The sequence below is a fragment of the Astatotilapia calliptera genome, chromosome 13, assembly GCF_964374335.1.
Source record: "Astatotilapia calliptera chromosome 13, fAstCal68.1, whole genome shotgun sequence".
Taxonomy (NCBI): Eukaryota; Metazoa; Chordata; class Actinopteri; order Cichliformes; family Cichlidae; genus Astatotilapia; species Astatotilapia calliptera.
In genome coordinates, this window is record NC_137434.1 from 16,956,087 (window position 1) to 16,983,458 (window position 27,372).

The 27,372-nt window shown below is 41.6% G+C and overlaps 1 protein-coding gene across 1 annotated transcript; it reads left to right on the plus strand.

Moving 5' to 3' along the window:
• Positions 1-7,538: 7,538 nt before the first annotated feature.
• On the plus strand, positions 7,539-26,109 carry efemp1 (EGF-like fibulin extracellular matrix protein 1). The gene is made up of 11 exons (XM_026190239.2): positions 7,539-7,735; positions 8,339-8,442; positions 8,592-8,637; positions 8,848-9,096; positions 20,598-20,720; positions 20,808-20,927; positions 22,118-22,237; positions 22,377-22,496; positions 23,192-23,318; positions 23,408-23,600; positions 24,220-26,109. Exons 2-11 carry the CDS (start codon positions 8,362-8,364, stop codon positions 24,379-24,381), a joined length of 1,341 nt encoding a protein of 446 aa, XP_026046024.1. The 5' UTR covers positions 7,539-7,735; positions 8,339-8,361; the 3' UTR covers positions 24,382-26,109.
• The last annotated feature ends 1,263 nt before the right edge of the window (positions 26,110-27,372 follow it).

Consider the following 27,372-nt stretch of genomic DNA (forward strand, 5'->3'; position numbering starts at 1 on the left):
ATCTTGGATTCATAGTTTGAGCAGCTGAAAGGTTCACGTCATATTTATCTCCTGAACTAGAACAGTAGCTGACTTACTCTCACAGAAAAAAATAACCACACACACATACGTAAATGAAGTAAAAAATTACCTGCCTCCTTAAATGTGCTCATTGTATTGTGTTAGTAGAGAAGACATTTTATTAAGGAATTGAAAGTGCCCAGTGTATAGTTAGAAGTTTGAGTCTTTGTTTTTCTAAATGAATGAAGAAGAAACTTATTTGAAGTAAAACAGTAACACGTTGTCAAGAAATGCTCTTTACAAAGGTCATGTATTACTGCTTGCTATGTTGTGATGTGGCCAATAAAACAGCCAATTACCGCCTGTGAAACGTGAACTTAATTGAAATGTTTTTCCACCGATTTTATCGTCAGCATGGAAAACAGGCATTTAAAGAAATAGCAACATTCTTCTAGCCTCATTTGAAAATGGTGAAACTATAGGTTTGGGAAATTACCTGACCAGAAGCCCATAATTTTGAAGTTTATTAAATAAACTGATGATTTGGAACGACTGTTCTTCTTTTTGCTTTAGTTTTATTGTGCAGACTTGAAAGTATATATCCCCACTGAGGGAGAAGATGTTATTCTTCATTAGAGAATCCTCCTTTTTTCTGGCTCGTTCTAAAACATGACTCAACATTTTTATTTACACACAGTCAGGGAGTGCAGTGCTGAAGTTGACAGGAAAGTTTTATCATAAACATGTCTGGGATTGATATTAGACAATGAAAATGTATTTAATTATTCAAAATCAGTCACAAATAAGAGCTAATTACATTTCATTAATAGGAAACCCGCAGAGCAGGTGGTTGAAAACAGAAGGGTGATGCATTGATCAAGGTAAGAGATGGTTTGACTTAATATTCAGATTTTTGGTGAAACCGTATTATGGGTAAGGAGAGAAGTTGATAAGGTGGTGTGATGTCATTCAGTGCCGATGCAATCTGTGAAATCGAGGTGATGAACAGAGACCTTGAAATGACCAGAAGTCTATAACAGTAAGCTCTTTGGGGAAAAGGCCAGTCCTCCAATGGGCCTAAATCGAATCCCTGCGCATTTACATGAGACATAAATTCACATTTAAATGGCAGAAAATTGCTTGGGTGGGCGATACACTGGGGCATATGAAATTATAATTGTCGTCAGTTGTGTGTGTGTGTGTGTCTGTGATACAAGATTGAAGAGATGTGTGGAGGAATTATGCATCCAATAACGGAGATGGGATGTAAATATGGTGAGGACAGTCTGATGTGCCATCGGTCCATTTCATGTGAGACTGCAGTGCAGGGGCTAAATGGCAGCCAGGCTCATATTCAAGTGAACGACAGGCAAATTAAAACTGGTCTCCACAGTACTGTACAGGAGCTTTATTTTTATTTTTATTTTTTATCTGAAATTAAGTAACTAGTCTAGTAAACGTGCCTCACAGTAGATTGTTTTGTTATCTGTGTTTTATTTTTTAACTGCTTTTATTTATTTATTTTTGTCTGGTCTAAAACAGTGTATAAAAATAATGTCATGGAATAGGGAAAAGCAGCAAATCTTCCTAATGGAGAGAACTGTTGGTGATTTTTACTAAAAAGATTCATCAGAATAATTGCTGAATTTTCAGCTAATGGACTTGCGAAGGGATTGACCGATTGTTGCGGCTCTAAAATTGGTAATCCTGTTTTATAAAAGCACATAATTATTTCACAGCTAGCACTGGAAAAACATATCTCAGGACTGATCAATTGTGCATTTACATTTTTGTGCCATGATTCATGTTCTGCCTGTTTTGTGATATTTAACATTGCTATGTGGCTTGAGTAAAATGGCTGTGTAAGTAGATAAACCCACCCTCAAATTCAGTGCAGCTCGTGCTATTGCAGTTTGATCCCTTTTACTCTGCCAGACATTGTTGTACGCACGCCTTATCCTACTATCCCTCTTACCCTCCCTCACTCAGTGCTGGTTTTTTTTTGTTCTTTTTTCTTTCACCTCTACAGAAGGGCTCCTAATGGAAAGGCTGGAACAAATACTCATGTCACTTCAGTTCATGGAGATCCCAATTGTTTTTAGCCAATGTGTAACTATAAGAGGTCTATGGGTTGTCTGTGTCACTCAGCATGGCTTCGTGTACACGAATGCACATCGTTTCACACCGCTCACCGTACTGCACATTTACTGACTCATGCTGTACATGTATAGCACTATTTCTGTCATTTTCCATCTGAATGTCACTACATGTCATTCAGTCCAAACTGGACCATCAACAATCAGTACAATATGGCTCACCAGGAGGCCCCTTACAGACCTGTTTCATAATTTGTGCTGCTGTGTCTATTGTATGTGCCTCCTTTGATAAATTTACCTCCAACTGATGCAATGCGTCAGTCTTTTTGTTGGAGGAGGACAATTGCTTGTACAGTTAAGGTCCAAGACCTTAATGAAGTACTAAAGCGCACACACACTAGCTGCAGGGCACAAAGGTTGGTTTCTGCTCTTAACATCAGATGACAGCTAATGGAGCAGACAACACTGTGAAAGGACGAGGACCAAAGTTCATCTCGTGATATTATTTTATTGTTCAGTGCTGTATGTGAAAGTCAGCAAAGCATAAAATTATTTTTGAAAAACTGTTAAACAGTCAGAGATTAACTGAAGCAAAGAGTCATTTGCAGTTGACACAATTGAACTGCATTTTATTTCCTTACTTTTTAAAATGTCCATAAAAAAAAAGAAGTTTTTAATACAATATTTATTTGTGAAGACTTTTGTGCAGCAGTCGTAAAACAGGACAGACTGTATTCAGGGGTCACTGGTATCTGTTCAGAGCTACTATTTCATTGGGTTTTCCTTCTAATTCCACATCTCTGACTTCTCTGCTCTTTATTTTTAGGTGTAAACCCACAGCAGCGGTAGCAGGCACCCAAAAGCCAGGCTGCAGATGAAGGCAGGGAGGGAAATGCAACAGCAACATTATTTAACTTACAAAAGAGTGTAGACCTCTTGAAAGATTTTTTTTTTTTAATTCTTCAAAGACAGTTGTTTTGCTTGTAATCCAGTGCATATTCCTTATGTGTTTTCTTTTGAAAACCAAATCAAGTGGATTACAAGCACTGCTGTATGCAAAGCTTTTAACCTGACGAGCCTTATAACTTTTTTCTAAACTTTTGCTGGCAATGGGGCAAATTCTTTAATTTGTGGACTTTGATGTCAGATGATTAAAATGATCTTGCGTCCTTTCTTAATAGCAGCAATGCATGATTTTATGCTAAACTGTTGGGGGACAGGTTGGGGGGCCTCATGATGTTGGGACAGATGGCATTTAGCTCTAGCTGCGCCGAGCTCAGTGGGACCCGAAGCTTAAGAGGTTAGGCCTGTCAAAACCACTCTGTTCATTCACTGCCTAACAAAGTGTGGACTGTCAGCCTGTTCCGTTTAATAAACTTAAGATTTTTCTTTTGTCAATGCCCGAGCAACACTTTGCAACTCGATGACCTGAATATCCCAACACAGAAAAAAATGGTACCTCTGGCAAAAAACTTACAAAAATGTGTCCAGTCTGGTCAGTAAATGTGCATTAGCTTGATAGCTATTTGATAATTAAACATAAGGTTTGGTAGAAAGTCTTGTCAGCCTTGTGGCTGCATGAATGAGATGTGGTCATGTTACATGTAAAATGGCGAGAACCAAGTGTCAAGTAACTGTCAAAAAGTATCGTATGCATCTTTTCATGCAACACTTCTTCAGAGCTCACCATCACTATTATTGTTTGTGTGTGCAGTGTTGGTATAGAGGGAAAACACTGAAAGAGAGACATGTGAGGCATTAACCCCTCAGCCATGAGAATGTCCCCATACTGTGCATTTTTGTTTCATCATGTAGACCAAGTCCACATAAAACTATCATACTTCACCACAAGAGGGAGACAAACTGTAAGATGCAGAGGAAGTCTCCACTACACTGTACATCTTCCCCGGAAAACTGCACTGCACTCAGAACAGATTTTGTCAGGATAACCTGAACCCGAATGTGATTGTGCAGATTTGTTGAGTAAATGTGGTTAATTTTGTCATCGTCTTCTCCCCTCTCCCCATCTCTTAATTTGTTTCAGTGTTTGTTGGGGTCAGAGGCTGAAAGCTGCAGAGTGGTGACCAGAGCGAGAGGCCTGTGTGACATCTGACCTCTAACTGGGTGTGTGGCTGACCCCGGAGAATACGGCTCAACAATGGGAGGCACGTGCCCTGGACTAGTCACTATGGTAACGCAAGACCTTTGAGGAAACGGTAGGGGGGTCAAACCTCATCCTTTATCCTGATCAGTGTTAACCATCTGCTGCCAATTGACTCTTATAGCTATAACACATACCCGCCACAGAAGAGTGTGCATGCGTGTTCAAGAGAGAAAAATCTGAGGCTGACTGAGTAATCTCTGCAGGCAACTGTGATGGTGCTTTATTTTCTCACAATCACCTGGAGAGATTCTGCAGTTTGTCTAATATCCCTTTAAAAAGCAGCCCTAAAACAGTCATTGTTCCATCTTTCTCCTTATATGAATAACAATGCAAACTAAGAAAAATTCTATATTGTTTGAACATTTCACAAATCACCACATTGTTTACACAAAGGTTGGCCCCAAAAATGTCCACCTACCTGAACCTGTGATCAAAGCAGGTTTTGCTTAAAAGAAGAAAAAAAGGGGGCAAAAACTGAATTGCAGTGCTGAATAAGGGCCAACAGGTGCAGTCCACCTGGAGGAAAGCAAGTTTCACACTTTTCCTCTTTGATGCTGCGAAAGCTGAATGCTCAGTACAGAAAACCACCACCCTTAGCCTCAACACTAATGCACACAATAACACCCTTTGGATTTAGGGTAATGTAATATTTGGCACATGCATTCTTTTCTTCATTACTCCTACCTTCCCTCCTGTCCCCTCTCTGTACCCCTCCTCCACCTCTGATTTTCTTGTCTCATCCCCTTCTCCTTGTGTTCTGCTGTGTTTTGGTGAAATCTCAGCTGGCAACTGTGAGTCGTTCACTAGCTGCTCTCACAATGGCCTCTGGGATTATGCTAAACACAGCGCCTCGGCTGCTCTGCACATCGACCGGCGTCAACGACGCCCTTTGGAGCACACAGGAAAGAGATGGAGGACTCTCAATGAAGATGTCACTGCAATTACACAAGCGCATTTCACAGACACCCTCTCTGTCTGCTCTTCCTTCTCTCACATCCCCCTTCCCCACTTTTTAAAAATTTCTTTTCGACAGTCTTTTGAAGTGCAGCCTCATCTCTTGCAGCTCTTTCATAATGCATGCCCATTTGGAATTTGCATGAATTCACTTTCCAGATGCTTCTGCTGCCATCTTGACTTACGATGATGTGTACTGTACAGTATTGGCTATTGTATTATCATAGGATGAAAAGAATAATAATTGGCTTGTTGTTATGAGTTTGGGTTATTTTGCATTGCTCCTCTCACCACTAGGACGTATTGGCGTGCGATCAAAATGTGTTGTAAATTATTCAGCTTCAGCTACCCCTACACTAATGTCGGAGTGAAGGAAGAGCTTTCTGATGTGGATGATACTGCATCAGGAACTGATTGGCTAATGCTCAATTGCCAACAGTACCTGATGCATTGCCTTCAGCATTGAAAGAAACGTCACAAAGTGCTGGCTTCTCTATTTTCCCCTGGAATAATATTCTTCTGGTTTATGAACTCAAAATATGGTTTTAAATTTGATTTTTTTTTTCTTACTTTTTTTTGCACTTCTTAAATGTGGAAAATAAACAGATTCTTAGTAGTTTTCACACAGTTCCCAAGAATGAATGTGTGTATGTTTGTGTGTGGGTTCATGTATATTAGTCACCACTGAGGGCTGGGGATTAGGTAATAATGATCACAGAGATGTTGTGAAACTCAGAGCAGTACTTATGTTAAGCTGAGGGCCAATCTATCACTCTGGCATTTAAATGTATGTTTATGTTCATATAATGTTCCCCTCTTGTTCGCTGGAGTCCAAACGGGATACCTGCATCAATGTAGGTCATACTTGTTTTTAGCATGTTCTCTTTTAATGCATTTGTGCACTGTACTACTTAGAATAATACTTTTGTTGTGTGTGTGTGTGTGTGTGTGGGGGGGGGGGGGGGGGGGTTGTGGGGGTGTAGGGGCGGGCTTATTGACTTCAGTAACATTCACAGGGAGACTTGGTCACACCTAGAGATCTAACCAGCTCAGCCTCGCCTCTGTGATTTACAAGCATGACTGTCTAATTTTGTTCCAGTGGGGAACAGGACCAAAGGGAATGTTCTCTCATCCTCTCTTTCATCAGTCTTGGATAAAATCTTCTATTAATCTCTATAAACGGTTTCAAAATGCTTCTTACTAATGAAATGTCTTATCTCACTGTTTTTGTGCATGTGTTGAATAGCCTACCAAGTACAATAAAATTCTAGTGAAGAGTAAAACATTTTGTACAGTTGTTTCTTTTTTGTGATTGTCCTTGTTTGTAAAGGTGTGTGCATGCATATCCTAATGTTTACCCAAATGCATTATTATCTGTGAACAAATCAGTAGTTTTGTTAAAAGACCTACTGGAAATAATACAGCTCTTATATGAACATCTTAATGTGATTACACGACTCCTATAATTAGTTTCTTGAGGTTGAGGAGAATCTACTTTTTTTTTTTTCCAAAGAAAGGAAGGATGAGGATGTTGTGCCATGCAGAATATATCTTCTATTCTTTTATGAACACCCTCTAAGGAAAGGGTCTGGGGGTCAGCATTAAAGGGGCTGGTGCCAAGTCCATTTTAGCCCTGCTTATATCAGCAAGCTCCTGGCACACATGCATGCATACATGCACACAAACACAATCGCTTGCTGTCTCTTCCCCCATGGGAAATCCCAGCAGCCATGCCAATCCAGCAGATGTTCCTAAAGTGCAGGCATCTTGTAAACACCATGAAATGTATTAGAGGCTAATGTAGTGCTTGCTGACAGAGTTCTTCAACACAAGATTTGATTTACCACCTGCTGCTCACACATTCTGTACATAACACTGGCACTGAGGTCTCACAGGATGAGAGGGGTTTGCATGTGACAGCCAACAAAGTAACTGAGGCTCAACTGTAGAGTAAAATATAGAAATAATTCAGGCCTCTACAAATGTAATGACTTATAGCTCCACATTGGCTCAGAAAAACAAACAAACTAAGAAATGAAGGTGATACTGCTATGTCCTTATGTGTATAATATGTTATTACATGAACACAAACTTTTGCATATAACCTAAAATGTGAAAGGCATTTCTTAATGAATTTACAATCAAAAGAGTTTTAATAGATTACTGGCTGATGATAATAATACCGTATTATCTGTTTTTCTGAGAATATCCACTTCCCTCACTGTACATCAGTCTATAGAGGGAGCCACTGAAACTTGCTGATGGTTTACTGCACCCCGGTGAGAGAAAAGCCCGGAGTCAACCTGCCCGGTACACCGCCCCCCAGTGTGTCATACTGTACTAACCGCATGTTCATCATTTAAGCGCTGCTTGCACTCCGCCAAGCATCTGACATCCACTGCACCGTTTGCACGATAAAGGCCACCCTGCTTCGCGCACAGTCGGACTTGCAACAACAAAGACGCCGGGGACGTTTAGTTCGGCTTGCCGGGAGAGTTTGGATATCCGCAGGTAACTGCAGGTATGTAGCTAAGACATCACGGGATGACGAAGCACTTGCACACATCGTTCTTACCAACAATGAAATCAATTCATCGAATGTGAAAAATGTTAAGCTGTTGAAACAAGTGAGTAAAACTCCGGTGGCACTTGTTTCTCTTGCAGTTCGCTTGTTTCAGGGAGTTGTCCAGTAACAAGTGTCAGGATCTTGAACTGTGATGAACAAAGCAAAATCAAGAATAGACACGCACGTTACCGTGTGATTAGGCAGCTTGTGTGAGGAAAGACGTGTATTTGGCAGGTACAAAATATTAATCAACCCGAGGTCTGCGTGCCTTCATTTTCATAACCCCGATTGGCACAGAGGGGGCATGTTTACGCACGATCTTTACGCGTGTTACGCACTAATCCTTTAGGAAAGAAACGACAGAAAAAACACTCGGTTGAAGTCGGAGATTTACCTGGAGCGGTGCCAACATAAACAACACGTCAGCAGGGGGAAATGTTGGGACTCGTTGAGTAATGCCATCAGTAATGTTATAATTGATACTAAAAATCGTAGGCATGTCAGGCAAAAATGGTCCTGCACACTCAATCCACTTGACGTCTCCGCATCCCGTTACAGTACTTCTCCGACGTTTGGTCGACATGCTGGGGATCTGTGTGTGTCTTTGTGCGGTTTTTGCACATGTTCTCTCTCAGGAGGCTGAAGAGCCGGTCTCTATTACAGTGAGTAAGCGTACCTTTTTTCTACCTGTCAGTCTGTGTTTAATACAGCCTGACATATGCATGCTGCTCAGTTTTTTTCATTTACTGATGTACAGCTCGAGAGTTCCTGAAAGGATACTGAACAATGCGTTGTTGTATGTCCTTCACAGTGCACAGAGGGTTATGAGTACGACAGAGTCAGAGAGCAATGTAAAGGTGAGAAATTACACATTTATGTAGCTTTTTATACTCCTGTTTAAAAAAAAAACGTTTTTCCATGTAAGCTTAATGCAAGTTGTACTTTATCCAAATACAATAATAGCATAAATAGCATATCTGCAATCTTTCTTTCTTTCTTTCTTTCTTTCTTTCTTTCTTTCTTTCTTTCTTTCTTTCTTTCTTTCTTTCTTTCTTTCTTTCTTTCAGACATTGATGAATGTGCCTTGTATGACGACGCATGCAAAGGAGGGATGCAGTGTATCAACCACTTTGGTGGATACCTCTGCCTTCCAAAGAGCGCCGTCATCTATATTAGTAAGGACGGTGAGCAGGTGCCGTTGCCAGACAATCCTGTCCCTGCTGTCCCACCAGACCAGCCTCAGCCCCCGAGGGGTCCTTCTCAAAGCATTCGGTGCCCACCAGGACATGCTGCAGATGAGCAGAACTTCTGCAAAGGTAATATCAGCAGCCCAGAAACTTTTCCCCCTCTCTCCCTGTACAGATATATGATTGTGGGAGGTACCATGAAAAATTGGCTTCCTTTTTTGTTTTAAAGTGCTTTACAGCAACACATGGTGTAAACACACGGTTATCTCAGGAAGTGGTGCTGACATACTCCTCAAGAGAGAAATTGGCTTCTGTCAGCAGCACTAGAGGTGTAACCATGAAATAAAGTCCAGAGGTTTAAAAAGGATGGTTGCCACATTATTTTCAAGAGTTTTTAAATCTTCCAGAATATTATAGGTCTTTGTCCTTTGTGAGACAGATTACATCCTAAAAATATAGATACACTTTCAGCCACCCCCCTTTTTCTAGCTGCTGTGTTCTGCAGTGTAGTGGCAGAATTGTTTTTCAAAGTGTTTTTATCTCCTTAAAAAGAGCAGTATGCTCTTTTTACACTTGGCAGGGCTACGCAGGTATTTGATAATTACTTGCTAACGACTTTAGAGCCCCAGTAAGCTGAGAGCTCAAAAGGTGAACTGTTCATCCATCTGTCTGACAGTCATCAACAGCTTAACTATGCATAGCTGCCAGATGTGTTGCAAGCTTCTCATTTTTTTGTTGTTTTTTTTCCACTCTGATGTCATGTTTTCAAAACCCTTTGGTTGCTCGCAGCGTGATGTTTTTGGCCAGAGTTCAGCTTCTTCCTTAAATTCTTCTTGTTTTGGGTGTTGAAGTCCTGCGCTTCGGGGGGGAAATCAAGCCGCTTTTGTAAAATTCTGGTGAGCTATGTGCTCACATGTACCCCTTACAGCTACAGTAGATATCCCCTGCGCCTTTACTAGGTTGTGGTTTTGGTAGCTGCGCAAAGACTGCGTGGGTGTGATCTTGTGTTTGAGAAAAACTCTTTGATCTTCTCAAATAGGGAGTGGTGGGAGATTCATTCTTTGTCTCACTAACACACACACACACACACACACACACACACACACACACACACACACACACACACACACTAGTGCCCTTAATTGTTACTTTGTGCCACACAGAAGAGAGAGAATATTTGAAATCATTTGTAACCCTATACAGTACATCTAGTTACCATCTGTCTTAATGTGTGAGAGTTAAGTGGAAAAGATGCCCCTTTATAAATCTAATGCAAAAACAAAGTGCAGTAAAGTACAGTACATGTGTTCAGTGATTAAAAACTCCTCTCACCATGTGGTGTGTGGCTGTGTGGTGAGGTTTGCGGTCGTAGCGCTCCAGTGAAAGTAACAAATTTGATTTTACACCTGGGACAAAGATATGTGTGAGGTGCTTTATGTGTTTCTCTGAATTGGAACCCAATTAGGGTTTATTAGAGTGTAAAACATGGCAGCATATCAGTTAAAGTAACCACATAAGCGAGCTGGCATGGGTATAATACCTATTCACTGGTGAGCTGTTTCAGTGCATGGGCTAAACAATGATAGGCTGTTGCTGTCAGTGTTATTGCTTTGAAATGACTGCAGTTTTAACTGGAAGGCGTCTCATGCTGTTATGTGGGCGTATATTTTCACTGCTCGAATGATATAATCCATGTTTACATCAGTCTCCAGTTTCTCTGTCATTACAGTTAACAGAGCTACAATGAGCCAATTGTTCTTGGACACAGAATTATCTTTTCGTTTTTGCACCGCAGCAGCCTTTCCGAACAGCTACGTACATATCTTGCTACCAAAGGAATTCCCATTAGCTTTCAATGGGGGAAAACCTCAGTGTATCAAATAGCGCTTACATCAGGCTCCTTCCCTGCAAACTCACCACTCTGTGGAGGAAACCTGGAGTGCAGAGTCAGGTAGGGCAAAGGGGACGATGAAAGGCGGACACTGACTAAATAACCACAGAAGTACCGGAGCACTGACCAAGCCAGGTTGCACCAGCGTCATGGGTTGTGCAGCTGCTTGCTGTTTCAGTGACTTACTGCTGAGTGTGTGGCGAATAGCAGAGAGGTCAGCTACCAGCGCTGCAAAAAAATGAAGCCAATTTTCCACAGCGCAAATGAAACTGAAAAAAAAGGAAAAGCTTCTCTTAAGTGCGTTATTCTTTATGCTGATTAAAAGCAAAACAGACCACAGAATATATAACACTCTTCAACCTCGTGTTTTTGTTTGATTTGCAGCTTGAGCAGTCATCCCTGTGCGGAAAACTGTTTGCAAAAGGGGGCTATAAAGCCCTTTGGTCCCGAGTGAGAACAGAGGCTTAAGCGTGTGTTGTTGTTGTTGTAGTGACACAGTGTAGGGGAACTTGGCACCTTTCTCCAGCCAAGCAGAGAAGCTGTGAACCTTGACTATATGTATGACAGCTTAATGATTCCTCACGTTTCCACGACCTCCACCCACCCTCCAAAAACATACAACATACATTCACTTGTGTACCCCGCCAGGTGATGCCTCCAAGTGAGATCACTTCCTCGGACAAATGACAGCTGAATCGGTCATAAATCAGGAGAATAGTGTGAAGCTCTTGTTTCTAGATTCGTTAAAGCATACTGTATGACAATACACCCTCACAGTTTAGAAATCCCAGCTTAACTGCATCTTCAGTATAATCTTTGACAGATAATTATACCTTATGTCTTTGCGGGTTGTGTTATTCTCCTCGCAGGTCTTAAGTTTACATACTTTGGCTGGTGCCTATTTATTTTTCATCTCTAAATTAGATACTCATGAGCTGCAGTATGAAGCAACATGCCACTCCTGTTTACCTGTCTGGTTTCTTGAGGTCATGTAGGCCACATTACCACCTGCATGCCTGACTAATTTCAGCTTTGCCTGTACGCTCTTCACCTGCAGTGGCCGGAAATTTTTCCTAAATATGTTCTATTAAGGCCGTTAAGCCCCGCATGACGGAGAACTTGTGTATTTTTCCGAACAAGGCCAAGCGCATGCAATAACATTTTTCCACACAGATGCAATGCACTTGGGAGGAATATCTCTGGAATGTTAGCCGTGGTTGTTTTTTCCGTTTGCTCCCATCTTTTGTGATGGTAGGAATTACTCACCACCTTGACAGATAAGCATCGGATCGATCTGCGAGGAGCAGGAATGCAGGGAGCGGAGCGAAGAAAGAGAGCCCAGCGGTTGCAAAGCACAGCGTAACGCTGCCAACAGGCTTCACTATTTGACCTTTACAGTTAATTCCTACAGTTCCACTTATTGTTGGCTCATCCTCGCATGTGCAGTTGATGATACAAGCCCCAACCATGAGCCTTTGCCATGCCATGGACAATGTAAAAAGATGTGAAGTTAAACAGATTGCTGTAATGCTTTTCTTCTTTTTTTCCTTCTCAGGAAATTCCTTTAGATGTTATCTTGTTAGTGTTTGTTTCCTCTCCAAAAATAAGCGACAGAAATTTGGAAAACGTTTTGTTTTTGTTTTTGTATTTTTTTCACAGAGAATGAAGCCTTCAACTCTAAAATTAAACGGATACAGTATACGCCAGATGTTAGATTAAAACATTATGCAGCAATTTTGTTGCTTAGCAGGAGGACGCTGGATCAAACACAAAAGATTTGTTTAATGAAAACATACCCGCTTTTGTTTACTCAGGCAGTAAGACACCTGAAGCACACCTTTGTCCCCGTTGAACCTATCTATTACCAGCAAAGCTCATACCTTCCACCTGTTCCCAAACTCGTGATTTGCGCTCGTCTGCACGATGCTGCTATTCTAGCGCCCTGTGATTTTACTGCCCGGCTCTTTTGCACCTGTTACACTGCAGCTGCACCTTCGGGCTCTTGAACTGCACATGCTTTCTGGGTCAAAAATAGTTTGTTGTTGCGATAGATTAGATGGGTGAATTACCATGAAATTTGGTACAGACATTTTGCTCCAACTTCCTGTCAGGATGAGCTGTAATAACTTTGGCATTTCTGTTACAGTTGCAAGTGTTTCCTGGATGTACAGCCTTACAGAATTACAGAGTCAGGCTCTAAATGGATTATTTAGTGTTGAGCCATTGAATACTTTATTCACTTCATATTAGCTTTATGATTATTTGTATATTACTCTGCAAAGGTCTTGAGCCAACCCTCATTTCTTAGTATTTTCCTAGAAAAAAAGGAAATAGGTGTATATTCTTTATCTGCTTGCATAGTGCTGTATAGAGGGAAAATATGACTTCTTCTGGAAGTTGAGTGACAACTGAAGTCAATTTGTTCCCTAGAGATGAGATCAGTCCTCCAGCTCATGTTACTGCTCTACATTGGGCAATATCCTGGATATAAGCTCAGCGAATCAGCACCTGGCTATTAAGTAAGAAGTAATGTCAGAATTGAAATGGCAAAGGCAGTTTTGAAACCATGAAATACTGTGTCCACCAGAGAGATCTTCCATGGCCACAATATGTGTAAGCCAGGTAATTTATGTGATCTGCACAAAACTTTCACAAGTTATGTTTCAGAGTCAGCAGAAGTGATTCAGAGATGCTCGATTTCTGACAGTTAAAGCTCACTTTCCATTAGAAAACGGTGCCAGGAGGCCTGCTGATGTTGCAACTTCTCAGCCTCGGATAAATGACACAAAGCTCCTTTAACACTGTTTCTATTTCTCGATCATAGAAACGATTTAAACAGCTACAGCCTTAGTTTTGTCCCCCCCCCCCCCCTTTCTCCATGAAAAATAAACACATGGAATCTAAAAATACACTTTGCAGAATGATTTCCAGCCTTTCTATCTTTTAATGGGTATACCATGGTGACAGTATTTCATCAGCTTCCTTACGCTGCCAGAGAGTGTCTTTCAGCCTCTGTGAATATAATCAAACCATCATGCAGGCAGCCCTGTTTTTGGCCTCAGCCGTGTTGCTGTACAGTATGTTGTTATTGCTTATGGTTTGCTACTGGCTCCTTGCTGCCATCACATCAACAATGGCAGAGAGGAGAAAAGGGGGAAGCAGCTTTGCCGTGCCTCCTCGGTGCAGGCGCTTAATGTTGTTGTTATTATTCTCCCTGAGGTCGGTGCCTGTCCAGTGGCCAGATGCTTCCTCCTCTGATGTGCTTACATGTGTTGATCTTTCCGTTTACCTCATGATGGAAAGGGACACAGGGCTGCTATAAATCACTTCTTCGCTCTCAGCTGGTTGACACACACATGCAATCGCGAGCCATGTTTAACGCACTTTTTCTGCTTTTCTTCGAATGATCCCGCTGTTATTTTGAACATGTTTTTTTTTTCGTTTTTGCAGCTTTACTCCTTCGGTGTCGGAAATTACCTTTAAGGGCTGTAAATGACTGCAGCCCAGCTCCTGGCATGTCAGGCGAGCAGAGCGACTGATCTTCTTCGCGCTGAAAAGCAGCAGAATTGCTCAGCACTTCTTTTTTTTGGTTGTTTTTCTAGACATTTTCAGAGTAACAGGAAGGATTATTATCAGTAGGGAATGCGGCTGGCACACTGGACGGATTTTCAAGAACGTCAAGAGCGTGCCCGACCTTTACAAACGTGTGGAACAAACTCACAAATCAGTTAGTGAGTGTCAGCATGACTAAAACTCCCGTTTCTCCTGAACAATGAGAGCGATGAGAGGGGAATCTTGGGAGTGGTGCTATCAGCAAGAGCATAGAAATATTTCATGCCCTAATACGGATGAAAATACACGGAATATATGATTTTAGTGTCTTGAATTCTTTGATTTCTTATCTGCTTTGTGTTTGGACTTGCTTTGAAAGGGGAACACCACCACTCCCATTCGTCCTGGGGTTGCATTCAAGCCAGCGATAGCTGCATTTCACACTGCATTGCAGAGAGAACTATACACAAATGAAACAATGTGCCGTGCAGCGAGGGATGATATTACAATAGATGGTGTATGACATGCTGATAAATCTGACATTGTAAAATTTTATGGGCTATTAACATCACACATCTTGCCCCCTGCTTGCCCAAAGATTGAATTATCCAATAATCAGAGGGAAACAGAGATGCTGTCCAACAGCAGGATGGCTCCAACTGTTTTGTTTTTTGGATCAGCTCCTGCTTTCCATTGCAGTGGTTCAGTGAAAACAAGATTAAACGCTCTCAAGTGATAATTACAACAAGCCCTATCATGTCAGTATAAATCTGGAGCACGCCACACATTGTTCTGAATTCAAGCCAAATAAATTTTAGGCCCCCATTTTGGATATATATTAATTTCCCCCCCACTAAAACTCATATATACACCTTTTTAGAGTGCATCACTCCATTCCATAAAACATGAGCAGCTCTAAAAAAGGCCATTTAATGAGCACCTCAAACAGGACCTCCGATGCACGCACACCCACTCATCCATAAACACACACATACACACACTCACATTCTTTGAGCTGCCGCCATTCCCGTTACTCCCCCAGCTCCCACAAGGCATTTAGAATTAATCTCCTTGAAAAGCAAGGAGGTTTTAACTCTGACATCACATATGCACACACGGCCATAAATCTAACTTCAAATCTTAAAAAAAGCCAGTTTTTGTTTAAAAAAAAAAAAGCCTCCACCCTTTTTCTTCATTCTTTCCTTCCACATCTTCCACTCTCTTGCTGGACAGCCTTATCTTTCCCTGTGATGTTACAGCAGGCTCGCTCTTGGAAGAAACTTGCAAGCTATGTTGAATAAACGTTGACAAAAATCTGACCTCGGGGAACAGTCACTTCTCCCCACACGCAACACATCATCACATTTGATGGCTTGTTGCAGTTTTCCTGTCGAGTGTGCAGCATGGCAAACTGTGGAGACTTTATGGGACCTAGGAGCCAGCCAATGTGGGATAAACTCCCCCTCCACCCCCACCCCCCCCTCCAAACACACCCACACGCACATGCTTACACAAAGTTTTGGGGAACTTTGTATTGGCAGCTCCTTAAAGGTTTAGTGACAAAGTAGCAGTTACCACAAGATATTCCTGTGAATGAACCTTTGGATTGTGTTCAGCACATATGCTTTTATTTAGACCTCTCCAAGCTTTCTTCCAGGAGAGGGAAGATGACTCTGACTTTTCCGCACACAGAATTTTCATAGGAGCTACACTGTTCACATTCAAACTACTTAGTCATATCCATTTACTAGAAGAGTTCATGGTCTCTACACCTTGCTGAGGAAAATGCTGGGACACAGATCAAACATATGTTCTGTACACCCCTGACACCTTGTTCATTGATTTAGGTAGCCAGAGCCACTCTGACCAACAGTGGCATAGATGTTGCTGGACTCATGCCAGCTAAGTCGCACTAAAATGAGTCCAAATGCACTGATGTAATTCCGGTTGGCAGCAGAACATGAGCAAATGCTGCTATCAGGAGTGGCCATCTCGCCTTGAAGCTGCTGGCACATGTGGAGCAGCTCAGGCTCAGATTTGTCCTGAATTAAGTCAGAAGAAAGTCAACATTAAGTTCAGTCAGAGGTGCTCATTCTGCCCATGAGCACTGGCTTATCCCCTGAAGTTAGTTTGTGAACTGCTGTTATGATTCTAGTTTAACATTTTGGCGCTAATGTCACATTATTTGAACATGAAAGTAGTTCTAATACTGGCTAGCTGCAGTGGTTAGCTTTGTATGGTCCTAAGTCACTTTGATGTTAAATACAATGCCGATATTAACAGGCTTTCCATAAAATATATTTCCCATTAAATACTGAACAGCGACTGCTTTGTTAGTCACAGTGGCTGTTCCCTTAATTTCTTATAATGTTAAACTCTAATACACTCTCAAACAAGGATCTTTAAGGAACTATTAATAAGAATCTAAGCACTCCAAAATACATATGCAATACATTTAATGTGCCGTGGCAATAAGAAAAAATGGGGGCGTTTTAGTCTGTGGTTTTCTGTCCGTGGCATTTCTGATACATACAGTATATGTATACAACAATCATCAATACAACAACATTAACAAAAGAGATAATGTGCTTCATCCACATTCAAAGATGACCAAAGTATACATTTGAAAACCCATAAACAGGTTAAACATTGCATGGAACTATGTGTGTACAGAAATTATATGCACGTCCTAGGGCCCCCAGTAAGGAACTACAGACATGTTTGTGCACACCACATAATAGTTATAAAATACAGAACAACATTTCCTTATTTAATCATTGTGGATTCACTGTTTGCAAATGATATACTGTAATATCCAGTAGGCATCCCCTTGGAGAAGTTTCAGTTCAAGTTTGCAGGTTCCTCTACTCAAAGTAGAGTATTTTAATACGGCAGTCTGTAGGTAGGTGATTAACTCACTTTTTGAGCCAGCTTCAAGTGGTCAATTGAGGAACTGCATGTTTCAGGCCTGAATATTAAACCTTTGGGTCTGGGGATGCAGTGTGGACCAATCAGAAGGAGGTTAAACTGTGAACTGATTTGCTATTATTATTTATTAATGTTCAAATGATTGTAAAAATAATGGCATTGCCAGTTTGTGTTTAGTTCTAAGCAAACACAGCTATGCTTTTGCAACTTGAGTGAATCTGTGTGGTGACGTGGCAAGTTGCCGTATTTACACGCAGAGCATTTCACTGATATCACGGATTTGTTGATGTCTGGCGGTAGGGTAGCGTGAACACACAAGACTGCTTTTTCAGACTTGTATTGTCTGAATCTATTATATAGCCAGAAGGCAAGGCATTTCCAGTCTAAATGAATCACCAAATACCTCCAGTAAGTAGGTGTGGTTATGAGTCACAGGGACTTGATCCTGGCTTCTGACTGCTGTCTTCTGTCTAAGTAATTGTTGACATTTGTTCAGACGTTTTCTTCGTGCTGTACATATGCAAGATTACATTTCCATTATTTCTCTGACACCCACTTCAACCTAATTTTTCTTGCACAGTGTTGCTACTTTGCATATTTACCTGTCAAGGCTCGTAGTTTGCCATCAACCCGCTACTTAGCACAGGTTTCAACAGTATAGCAAGGTGATTGTTTTTCACTCCATCCATCCATTTTCTTGGAGCCTATCCCAACTGCCACTGAGCAAAAGGCAGTGTACACCTTAGGCAGGTCACCAGATAACCATTCAGCTTCATGGTTTTAGACTTCAGGAGGAAGCCGGAGTACCCAGAGAGAACTCATGCAAACCCCAGCTGGCTGCCAGGTTTAGGCTATATATTGTTCCCAGTATTTATACCCATCACCTTTGGATCTTTGTGGTAATACCATTGGTACTGGTATTACCACAAAGATCAAATGTTTACATACATTGCATGTGTGAAATCTTCTGTTCATAATCGGTTGAGTTAGATTTCTTTTACAGGTTAAACCTGGATGCTGCACTAGCAGTGACAGAGGCATTGGAATATAATGACAATAGTGTCATTGAGCCTTTGAGTTGGGATACTGGGACAGTATCCCAAAGTGTGATACTGAGCAATCCCGGCACTTTGTTTCTTGCTGACATTTGGTGCTGTTTTCGAATGTCTTTTCCTAGATGTCTTTCAAGCCACATCAGAACACAGATTTTCCAGAGCAGCACTGCTTTCATCTTTGTCCTCTACTAAGTGGGTCAATGAGCAACAATCCTTATGTGTGCATTCCACACTTTATGCAGTTTGCACCTGTTGTCTCTAAGGTGGACCTTTAGATAAGCCCTGCTTTTGTCCCTAATGTACTTCATCCTATCACTGCGCCCCCATAGAGCTGAGAACCTTTCAGCCCTCTTCCCTTTCTTTCCTTTAGGGAGTGAAGACAACTTACCTTCTGTCTGGCTTTTCTTTCACGGGCTCTTGCGCAGCAAATCAAGCCAATTTCTCACCGGCATCAGTCCCATTCATTGAGGAAGCTGTGGGGCTGGAATATAAGGCATTTGAGGCACTCAGGGAAGGGCATGATCCTCTTCAGGTCTATCGCATGAAACATTTCCAGGGAAATATGAGTTGAATTATTTGTTCAACAGAACTTTTAACTGTCCTGCACTGATTTGAATGTGTCGACTGATCATTTATTCTGTTTTTCAGTTGTATTTGATTTTTATCTAAAGACTGCAGGGAGGTTATTAATGTCATGTTTTCTAGAGGACACAGTGCAACTATAGGTTTTTCGTATAGCTTTACACCTTCCAGGCTCTTGTGACTACTGTTAAGTTACACACGTGCCAAACAGCAATGCAGTAATAGTACCCTCTTCTTTTCCCTTGTGTGTGGTATTGAGGATAACTGTCTGTCATGCTGTTAAACCAATTCCCAGTGGCTGTCTGCATATGATGGGTTGCATCAGACCACCCAAGAGGCCTGCTGGTGGGCCTCAGAGATGAGAGTATACACCATTGGCATATTAATAGTTTGTGTGCGTGTGTGTGTGTGTATGTTGGGAGGTAACCATGAGAAAAGCCTTTTTTAAGCAGATCTGGCTCTGAACTATCCAAAGTTGGAAATGTGTTCGTAGAATCAGCATTAAACGTAGAATCGTCTCACTGGCGTCTCATATTTTGGAGGTTTAATCAGTTCTTTAAAGTGTTATACATGATGTTCAGAACCAGTGGATGTCACACTAGAGCATCAGCCTTAAAACAAAAGAACCAAAACTGACTTGGAGCTCTTTTTGTAGCTCTTTATGCCTCAAAATCTAGACAGTGATACCTCTGTTCCTTATCTATGCCAGAAAGGCGCTTTTAGCTTTTGTTTCTTCCGTAGAGTAAACTCTGGAAAGTCGCCTCTGGAAGCTGAACACCGCAGCCTGCACTTTGCCATCTTCCTTTTACCACACAGTGTGGGAGGTCACGTTCTCATCCTCCTTATAAACACCAGGAAGGCCTACAGTTTCAAGGGAGGCACTCACATGTATTAACATGCACGTGCGGCCAGAGCTGCTACCAAGACATTAAACAGAGAAGCTCAGATTACAGCTCATGCAGATTGTACGTATGACAACATTTATTTAAGACATCTTGGAGGTAAATGTGGGTTTGTCATTTTTGGGTTTGCGCTCCTGGAATTCATTCTCACCCCCTTTAAAGCTCGCCGTACTTTTATCATCTCACTACATGTGAATTATGGGTTGAGAAACAGAAAGTGAATGTGTTTGGGTCTGTTTTAAGTTGATGGATGTCTGTTGAGAGAGCAAAGCGTTATGGTAGACAGCACATGACTTATCAGTAGAGGTGTTTCTCCCTCTTTCATACTCACACACACACACACACACACACACACACACACACACACACACACACACACACACACACACACACACACACACGCATACTTCCCTCTTCAAATAACTGTCTTGTTAGTTAAAGATATGATCTGTGTTTTTCCCCTCACCCAGAGCTGCTCGATAAAAGCCGTCTTTATGTAATCGCCTGCTCTCTGTGTGAACATGTGTGTTTATGCCCATGTGTTTAATGTGATGGTGTCAGTGGTCACACATTTTGCTGCCTGTGGAAAACAGTTTACACATCACAGAGCTCATGCGGTCCAGGCACGTCCCTTTGCTTTGTCTTCCATATGTTCTTGTATAATTGACTGCATGCAGCTTTGTCTCAGTTTGTGTGTGCATGTGTGTGTGTTTTTTGCAGACATAGATGAATGTGTGACAGGCAGTCACAGTTGTGGTCCTGAACAGGTGTGCTACAACACCAGAGGCTCCTATATGTGCCAGTGTGCTCAAGGTTACCAAAGGAATGGAGACCTCTGTGTCGGTAAGTCTTTATTATATAAAATGCTTTTTTATGTGATTTTTATTAACCGATTTAAACTTGTTCTGCATGACTCTTGTGTACCCCCAGACAGAGATGAGTGTGCCACGACCCACTACTGCATGCACAGGTGTGTGAACACCCCGGGCTCATACTACTGTGAGTGCAAGACAGGTTACAAGCTGGTCAGCAACAACCACAGCTGTGTTGGTAAGCCACTGAAAATCCATGCTGTGTGTGTGTGCATCGTTTTCTCATTTGCAGAGGCATCAATATCAAGACTTTGTACTTTTGTAATGTATATAATAAAAGCTATCAAGCTGACCTTTAATAGCACTTAAAACTATAGCTACTCCTCCAGACAATCAATAATCAGTAGAGGTGGCTCGGGCATCTGACCATCTCCTGGCTGTCTCCTGGGTGATGGTTTTTGGGGATGTCGTCCTAGAAAGACGACTGAAAAGACATCTTTACATCTCACAGCTGGCTTGGGAACACCTTGGTGTGTGTGTGTGTGTGTGTGTGTGTGTCCCAGAAGAGCTACAGGAGGTGGCTAGGGAGAGGGAAATCTAGCCAACTCTGCTTAGATTGCATTGCTGCCCCCTTGACCTTGAACTGGATGAGTGGTTCTTCTAGACTGATCAATTTAATAGATGTTTAATATAAATATACGGCTAATAATGACCTAAATAAAGTTAGGTAACTAAGTAGATGTGAGTAGAAGAATGAGTTAGCTACCAAAGTCCAGTGTTCACACTGACTGGGTTTGTCTCACTCCTCAGTTTTTTGACATGCAGACCCTTGGAGGAAGTCACCTCAACCAAACAAAAGGTGCAAGCAACCTGAATCCACACTGTAAATCTCCTGAAGTCAAAGGAAGCTGTTGAGTGTGTCACAGAGATGTTTATCTCTGAAGCATATTTAGAAAACCTGTGACTGGCTGCCAGCTCCTATCTATGCAGAAACATGTGTATGTGATTTAACAAACACACATACGCAAGCTGAAACATGTGTAAGTCTGTTTCTGTTGCAGACTGTATCAGTCTTTCTGCCTCTTTTGAACTGAACTGATTTAGCGATTACAAGTTTATGACAGTTCAGATCTGCTATCTTCTGGGAAATTTCCAACTCTGCAAAGAAAAAAATGGTCAGATTATTTGACAGGTTATGAAAATTACTTGATTTGGTAAAAAGTGTCATGAAGTGTAGGATTGTGGACCCAAATGCAGTCAACACAGAAGGATAGTTAACAGACCAAGACAAGGTCGGGTGGGAAGAAAGCACTATTTACAAACAAAGGAAAACCAGGAGCCTGGACGCTGGAGGGTAACAACTAGAAGGTGAAGATAAGATTGTGTCCATACACTGTACTCTTTGTAAAACCCCTTCTTTTGTTTTAGATGTGAATGAATGTGATGCAGAAAGCCCCTGTCATCACCACTGCTACAACCTGATTGGCTCCTTCCTTTGCCAGTGTGACCAAGGCTACGAGCTGGCTCAAGACACGGTCTCCTGCCAAGGTGCACACACATGCACACTACGTGCATAAATGTAACCATCCACATGCAAACACGTTCCCGGTTGTTAACGCACACTGACTTCAGAGCCTGACTTGTTCTACTCATTGTCTACTTTTGTGTGTGCATGTTTTCTGCGCAGATATCGATGAGTGCGGTTTGTCCAGCTACATGTGTCAGTACCAGTGTGTTAACAATCCAGGAAGTTACTCTTGTGAGTGTCCACAAGGATATCAGCTCCAGGCAAACCGGTTGTGTCAAGGTATGTGTCAAGGTTTTCCAACACAACAAACTTCCTCTACATAAACTCTTTGAGGATAACTGGTGGTTATTCTTCCTGTCATCATCTGTTTAACCTCTAAAGCAGACCTTAAAGCCACCAGTACTGTCATGGAAAGAATGCCGAGGTTAGGCAAGGCAAACGCACAAACTTCGTGTTGCCTTGCTAAGCCACCTCTGTGAATTTATATGCATGATGTTGGTTTCTTGAAGTGGATTTATTTGAAGGTCCGGCATGTTCTCAAAGGGAGAGCTGTTATTTTTTCCTTTCCCCCTCAGTCAGGTGCAAGCTTTATAGATGGAGCCATGAATCTAGCCTGTTGTGTCAGAGGGACGTTTTGGTGATGAATCCAGGTTGCTGTGCCAGAAATAGCCCTGCGGTTTGGGGCACACTTGATGGCTCTATTTTCATGGTACTGAACGGAAAGAGCTTTAGTTAGAGCTCTGTGGGGTTGCACAAGGGGCTTCCCTCCCTTATGGATCTGCGGGTTCCTTCTTCTGTGTCTCCACTGCCAAAACAAATGCTGCTGCAGCAAAAAACAAAAAACCAAACCTCTTGTACATAACCTGAACTTTGACTGTGCTTACACAGTTCTCTTTGAAAATGCTTTGAATTGTTATCCAACTATTTGACTTTTCACTTACTTTTCTCTCTGTCTCTCTTCCAATCATCACCAGACATAAATGAGTGCGAGACGGGAACCCATAACTGCCAAGATGATGAAATGTGCTGGAACTATTATGGAGGCTTCCGCTGCTACCCCAGAAACCCCTGCGAGCCACCTTACACCCAAACATCTGAAAAGTCAGTAAACATCACAGGCTCTTTTGATTCTCTCTCATTTGCACAAGAAGTTTCAAAAAGTCTGTCTTAATTTTTGTGTCTGCTTGCAGTCGCTGCATCTGCCGGGCTCAGACTGATTGCCAGGGTCTCCCACCATCAATTGTCTACAAATACATGAGCATCCAGGCAGAGCGGACTGTGCCAGCGGAAATATTCCAAATTCAAGCCACAAGCATATATGCCAACACACACAACACTTTCAGGATTAAATCTGGGAATGATGGAGGGGAGTTTTTCCTTCGGGTATGTTGATGGGGAAAAAAACAAAACAAAAACTGGGTAAAATAATTGTTACGATGCCTGTTGGCAAAGGGGACAAACTGGAGAACCCACAGCCTCCCTGATGCTTAGCAGTATCCACATTGATTCTCACCATCAGTTATCATAGTAACTAAAGCTGGTAGAAATTAACTACATTTTTCAATTGCAGTAGAAATCAGGACCCGTTATACAAGGCAATATGACTGTCTTCTTTTTTCTACTTTTAGTGAGTCTGTGAAAACTGTAGCTTCCATTTCCTGTTCTCAGCTGATAGGAGAGGGACTCAGTGTGATCTTAAAAAAGTTAAAAAGCCAACTTTCTTCGAGGTTCGACATGTTGTGCACTCAGAGATACTCTTCTGCTATAAGTGGTTATTTGAGTCACTGTTGCCTTCCTCTCAGCCAGAAATGGTCCGGCTAGGCTATGTGCCTACATGCATTGTGTTTCTGCCATGTGATTGGCTGATTAGATTAAACAACCAGTTAAACAGGTGTACATAATAAAGTGACTGGTGAGTCTATATTACTAATGTAAAACTGTGTCAAAAAAGATACAATTTGCACTCACATGCTAACACACGGATTGATTGTACTTTCTGCAGCGTTCCACCAATGTGAGTGCCATGCTGGTGCTTACCAAGCCATTGACGGGCCCCAGAGAGTACGTCGTGGACCTGGAGATGATCACTCACCATTTGACCATGAACTACCGCTCCAGCTCACTGCTGCGGCTCACCATCATCGTAGGGCCCTACGCTTTCTGAGCGGCTCAGTTCCCAACAGCGCACACAAGTCTGTAAACATGGCAATGTAACACAGCAGATGCCTGTATCAGCATAACATACTTTACATTTTCATATACATTCAGTATATAATATAGGCTGTCTCAGTCTCAAACAGCAGCACAGCAGTTCCAGTTGCTCAAGTCAGACCACCTTCTGCTATAACATGACCACTGGGCATCTTTTTCTATCAAGGTGTTGATTAAGAAAGCACCAATCTTAAAACGTAGTACTTTTTCTTTAGTATTTTGAAAGATTAATCATTTTGACATAGTTTTGGAGTGCTTGAAGAATAAATGCAGTGTCTTCCCCATATCGTGATTGTCTCACCTTCCTGAAAAATCAGGAACAGAGCAGTGGCACTAAGGAAACGAGGCCTATAGGACACACAACCTAAACCTGATGGGTTTTTGATGGAGCTGCACCTTCATATATCCCTTTGTTCAAACTAGAATTGCATACAATAACTAGTGTGTGCCTCATTTGTAAGTAAGAAAGAAAAATCTATAGAAATGTACATGTACACGTATCCAGTATGAGCAGCTTTTGACCTTGTAAATCACATCCTCCGTTCTGTTAATTGTTAGGGGTTAGTACTGCTGCGCCCCGCTATTTGTGCAAGTTTCTGTATAGTTTGCCTCATGAGTAATAATTTCCAGAGGAGTCCAGGAACAGTTCAAAAGTGTAAAGGGAGGGAATTAGCCTGTAAGTTGAGAGAATACTTAACTTTATGTTACAGCAGGCCTACTCATACAATTTACTCCCAGGAGTTAAGTCATGTACATACCTAGGTAACAAATCAGTGTGCTGACGTGTGAGAAGGTGTGAGTGTGTGTGTGTATGTTTGTGTGTGCGATTGCCTTTGTTTATGCATGCAAGCAAATGTAAGTGTGAAACGCAGAGGGGATAGAAAGGGAAAGAGTGAGAAAGAGCTTGTTCTCTGCCCCCGGGTTTGGTGGATGTGGTCGAGCTGTTTATGCGTTTCTGTGATACCATCCTAACAGCTTTCGGTCACAGAGGCAATAACAGAGGTTTTTGAACTCGAGAACACGTACAGGAAATGACAGTTTTCATAATACAACTTGGCGAATTGACCACTCGTTGGTGCCACAGTGATCCTCCAGAGGAACAGCTGGACTTTCTAATGTCAGTCCCAGTCAAAGAAGCCAGGCTGGCACCAGGCTGGCTTGCGTGATAAAGATAATTACAGTGTTTTGCCCTGTAGCTGGTTCATGTGCGACACAGGGGGATTATTAAAGTGTTAATACAATGCCACCAGACTTTTGGCAGAATGAGAAATCTTTCACTACCTGCTTTGCCTTTTATGATTCCACGTGTCCACTCTGGCTTATTGCTGAAACACTATAAACTGTAGATATACAGCACTGAAAACCGCATGGACAATCACCATGTTGTCACCACTCTGTAGGTATAGAAAGTTATCCAGCTTTTCCTAAAACCCTTTAATGTGGTTTCAGCAGTGATCATACCGTAGTGCCTTAGAGGTATAAACATGAAAATGTAACAGTAATCTTATCATTTATGCTGTCAAAAGAAAAAACAAGAAAAATGTTAACTTTCTTCCATGAGATGCCTTAATGTTTTTTTTCTTTTCTATTTAAATATATATTTTGTCATATGTACCTTATATTGATTGTACTCTGGAGTTTAAAAGTTATATTGTTGAATAAAATATGATGTATAAATTGGGCCAGGTTGTTCTCTCTTTTTTTGCCCAACAGCACAGAGGAACAGCTTTAAGATGTGTGAAAACTAATCGCAAGAGTCACGCACCAAAGTAAACATTTTCTGACTTCACATATATTGTAATGGAAAAAGCAGCGGCTGGATGAAATGCTCTGCTGCTCCCCTCGTGCTTTAGGGAAAACGTGAGGATGATTTCATCTGAATTTAACAATGATAAATGCAGTGAACATGATGCCATAGCCATCATATCTATCTTATTTAAGGAGATCCAGAGGGGATACGGTAATATGCTGTGTTGAGTAAACGTGTGCTCAGGGACGACTACGAAGCCTGCACACACAAACACACACACATCATATTTAGATGTAAAATTGGTTGGGAGGGGTTTTATGGTAAGTTGTTACTCAATCACGCTGCTGTCTAGAGCTTTAGTCAGAGCAGCAATGGGACATGTAAGATGATACATGATGTGTCATTGTTCCCCAAACCCCATCTTTAGCTCCCCACTCATTGGAGTTGTGTTTTTGCTGTACATGCATGATTCAACCCCCATGAGAAAACATTGCTCACCCACTTTTTCTGTGACTAAACCGGAGCTGAACCTCATCAGAAGAGCAACATATTCAGGTTCTTGTTCTTGATTAATATTCCACTCAGGGTAACAGGCTAATTAACTTAATCTCCTTGCATATAGCTAGACATTTCATTAATCATTGTTAGATTTATTGAACTGATCAAAGCCAAAGCCACTGGCTGAAGATCACACAAAAGGAAAAAGTCATGAAAGTTCACCAAGTTTGTTATCCTCTGTCATCTCCTCCATACAATATTCCAGTGATGCAATAGCTGCCCCCTCTTTCTTGCTGTTTTTTTCATAACTTGTTTGCCACACTTTGGTCTCCTTAATACCAATAAGTCAGGGTTTGAATAGTTTTATTTGAGAATTGTTGCTAACCTTATGCATCACTCCATGGCCTTGATTTACTATCCCTTAATGTCTTACGTCCAGCATGATAATGTAAAGCAGAAGCACTCAGTGAGTTCAGTTGTCTTCCCAGCCTCTAAATCCACCAGAAAGCCTCTGAGCACAAATGGACAGCTGACAAAAATGTAGAAATTTTATTTTAGAATATATAATAAATTTATACGGTTGGTTCCATATCATGTGATTTTGTGACATCTGTAACACAATGAACTGAAGGTGTTTTAACAGCAAGAGAGTTTACATTGGCTTCCAAACATGTAGCAACAATAATGTGTTAGCAG